Raw genomic sequence first — 2,764 nt, 5'->3', positions numbered from 1 at the left:
GTGTGTGTGTGTGTGAGTGAGTGAGTGTGTGTGAGTGTGTGTGTGTGTGTGTGAGTGTTTGTGAGTGAGTGTGTGTGAGTGTTTGTGTGTGTGTGTTTGTGTGCATGTAAGTGACAGTGTGGGTGAATATTTTAAAATGTGTTTAAAAATGTATTTGAAAAAAACAAACAAACATTTTTTCATAAATAATTGTTGCTTGAATGTTAACTGAAAAAAAAAAATGAAAAAAAATAAACCTATTTCTTTCAGCTAGTTTCAAGGCAGCATTTCTCATTTTCATTTAATTTAACTTGAAGTACTAAAAATAAAAACAAATTGAACTAAAAATTACACAAAACGATGACTAAACTTTAAAATCAACATGAAATCAGAAAATATTAAAAAATGTATAATTCAAAATATTAACAAAAACTATAATGGTATCTCAGTGATAATAAAATAACCCTTTGAGTGTTTATTATTATCCTTTTGCATTACCGACACACTATTTTCCTGTTTAATACTGTAAAGTTGCTTTGATACAATCTGTAATGTTAAAAGTGCTATATAAATAAAGATGACTTGACTTGACTATGTCACATTTGAAGAAAAACTTTAATGTCTATAAGATTGGAAATGTGTTTTCTCGCCACTGAAATACATTTTGAAATATATTTTGGTATATGAAGGTTGAAACTAAATGTTTTCGATTTCAAAAATATACTGTTTCATTGAGCTTCACTGTTTAAACAGGGTCACCAAACTCGGTCCTGGAGGGCTAGTGTCCTGCAGAGTTTAGCTCCAGCTTGCCTCGACACACCTGCTGAGAGGTTTCTAGTATGCCTCGTAAGAGCTTGATTAGCTGCTTCAGGTGTGTTTGATTGGGTTGGAGCTAAACTCTGCAGGACCGAGTTTGGGCACCCCTGGTTTACAGTGTATATTTAGCATATACTTAAAATATATTTAGACCGGAAATATCTGTCCGCAGGCGGTCACCTGAACCCCGCCGTGTCTCTGGCCATGGTCATCCTGGGGAAGCTGAAGATCTGGAAGTTTCCCATCTACGTGACGGCGCAGATGTTGGGCGCGTTTGTGGGAGCGGCTGCAGTCTTTGGATTGTATTACGGTGAGTTTGAAGAATCCAGAGGTTTCCCACATGTTTGATGCATGTGATTAATGATTAATGCGTGTGTGTGTGTGTTCAGATGCCTTCATGGACTTCACCAGCGGTATTCTGTCAGTCACAGGAATTAACGCCACAGGACACATCTTCGCCTCATACCCAGGCAGACACCTGACAGTGCTGGGCGGTTTCGTGGATCAGGTCAGTCTGTCTGTGCATCACTGAACTGAAAACACACATTCAGTCCGTGTTTCACAACCGCAGACTGATGCCGTTTGACTAATGCACATCGATCGGCTGAACATTTCCACGCAGAAACACCAATTCAGTGTGAACCCGTGACCTAATTCAGCTCCTTCTGTCCCAAATAAACATGTCATGCTTTGAATTGCTCAACAAACAATTTAAGCCTAAATTTAAGATTAATGTATTTGAATTGCATATAAAATTTGAATTATACAGTTTTAACATAAACAAACTGACATCTTAATGTGAAGCATACATAAATTAAATATATATATTTACTAAATGTATACAAAAAAATCGCCAACAAAGGCTTGCTAATCAATTAAAATAGTTAATAATGAACTGTACCATGATTTTTTGAGTGCAGAAATCTGACCTGATTCATTGATGTATGTCTGACAAATATGCATCATATTAAGTTTATTAGTGTATGTCTATGTTGCATGGAAATTTTATATACAATTCACATACATCTTAAATTTAGGTCTAAATATTTTGCATGTGCATGGTGGATCTGAATCAAAAACCATCAGTACAACATTCTACTTTCAATTATTTCCTAAATTTCCCAGGAGTTTAGAGGAATGACAAGCTCAGCTGAAGTTCGGGTTTGGGTTAGGTTAGGTTTAGTCTCGCGTAGCCAGACCTTCAGACTGACGGCTAAAGGTCTGGAATTGGCCTTTCATTGGCCAAGGCCCACCCATGAGGCCGTTTGACCGACATGTCAAACAACCAATCACAGTTTGTTTCGTTCACAATAACAGACCGGTGTGTAAAACTCTCGGATGTATTTGAAAGATTCTGTGCCGTGAACTTTAAATATTTCACATACTTTTGAAAATCCAGCGTTTAGTTGATCCTGATAAGCGCTTGTCGTCACAGTTGTAAACACGACGGCTTTCTTCTTTCGTGAGGGGGTTTGGCATCACAGCATTTTTGTTTCCAGGCAGAACGTTAAAGAACGCAAGACACACATCTCCCGGAAATCCTGTATAATCTTACCAATCCGATGATGACTTCGAAACTCCTGAAGTGTTTCCACTTTTGTGTGCCATATGCATCAGATGTTCAGCCAGCGGTTCGTGGGCATGACGTCTGAGGCTGAGACTAGGTTAGGTTAGTGACCGCTGAATAACCGATCTCCATCTGTCCATCAGGTGGTGGGGACGGGAATGCTGGTCCTCTGTATTCTAGCGGTTGTGGATGGCAGGAACATCGGTGCTCCACGAGGCGTGGAGCCGCTGGCTGTGGGTCTGATCCTGCTGGGCATCAGCGTCTCAATGGGACTGAACTGCGGTTACCCTCTGAACCCCGCCAGAGACCTGGGCCCTCGCCTCTTCACCGCCGCCGCCGGATGGGGCATGGAGGTGTTCAGGTATGAGTGATCAGGTGTTCAGGTGCGAGTGTGATCAGGTG

General features: G+C 40.4%; 1 protein-coding gene across 1 annotated transcript in view; it reads left to right on the top strand.

Moving 5' to 3' along the window:
- The first annotated feature begins 818 nt into the window (after positions 1-818).
- The window catches only part of LOC107714461 (aquaporin-9-like), a 9,130-nt gene continuing 7,184 nt past the window's right edge, over positions 819-2,764 (top strand). The window contains exons 1-4 of the mRNA XM_016520303.1: positions 819-825; positions 968-1,105; positions 1,185-1,303; positions 2,506-2,723. Of these exons, the coding sequence (XP_016375789.1) occupies positions 819-825; positions 968-1,105; positions 1,185-1,303; positions 2,506-2,723 (482 nt within the window). The remainder of the gene's footprint in view (positions 826-967; positions 1,106-1,184; positions 1,304-2,505; positions 2,724-2,764) is intronic.

The sequence above is a fragment of the Sinocyclocheilus rhinocerous genome, unplaced genomic scaffold (genome assembly GCF_001515625.1).
Source record: "Sinocyclocheilus rhinocerous isolate Xijiao unplaced genomic scaffold, SAMN03320098_v1.1 scaffold3193, whole genome shotgun sequence".
In the NCBI taxonomy this organism is placed as follows: Eukaryota; Metazoa; Chordata; class Actinopteri; order Cypriniformes; family Cyprinidae; genus Sinocyclocheilus; species Sinocyclocheilus rhinocerous.
The sequence above is the reverse complement of the archived record's forward strand: the minus strand, read 5'-3'. Positions and strand labels throughout refer to the sequence as shown.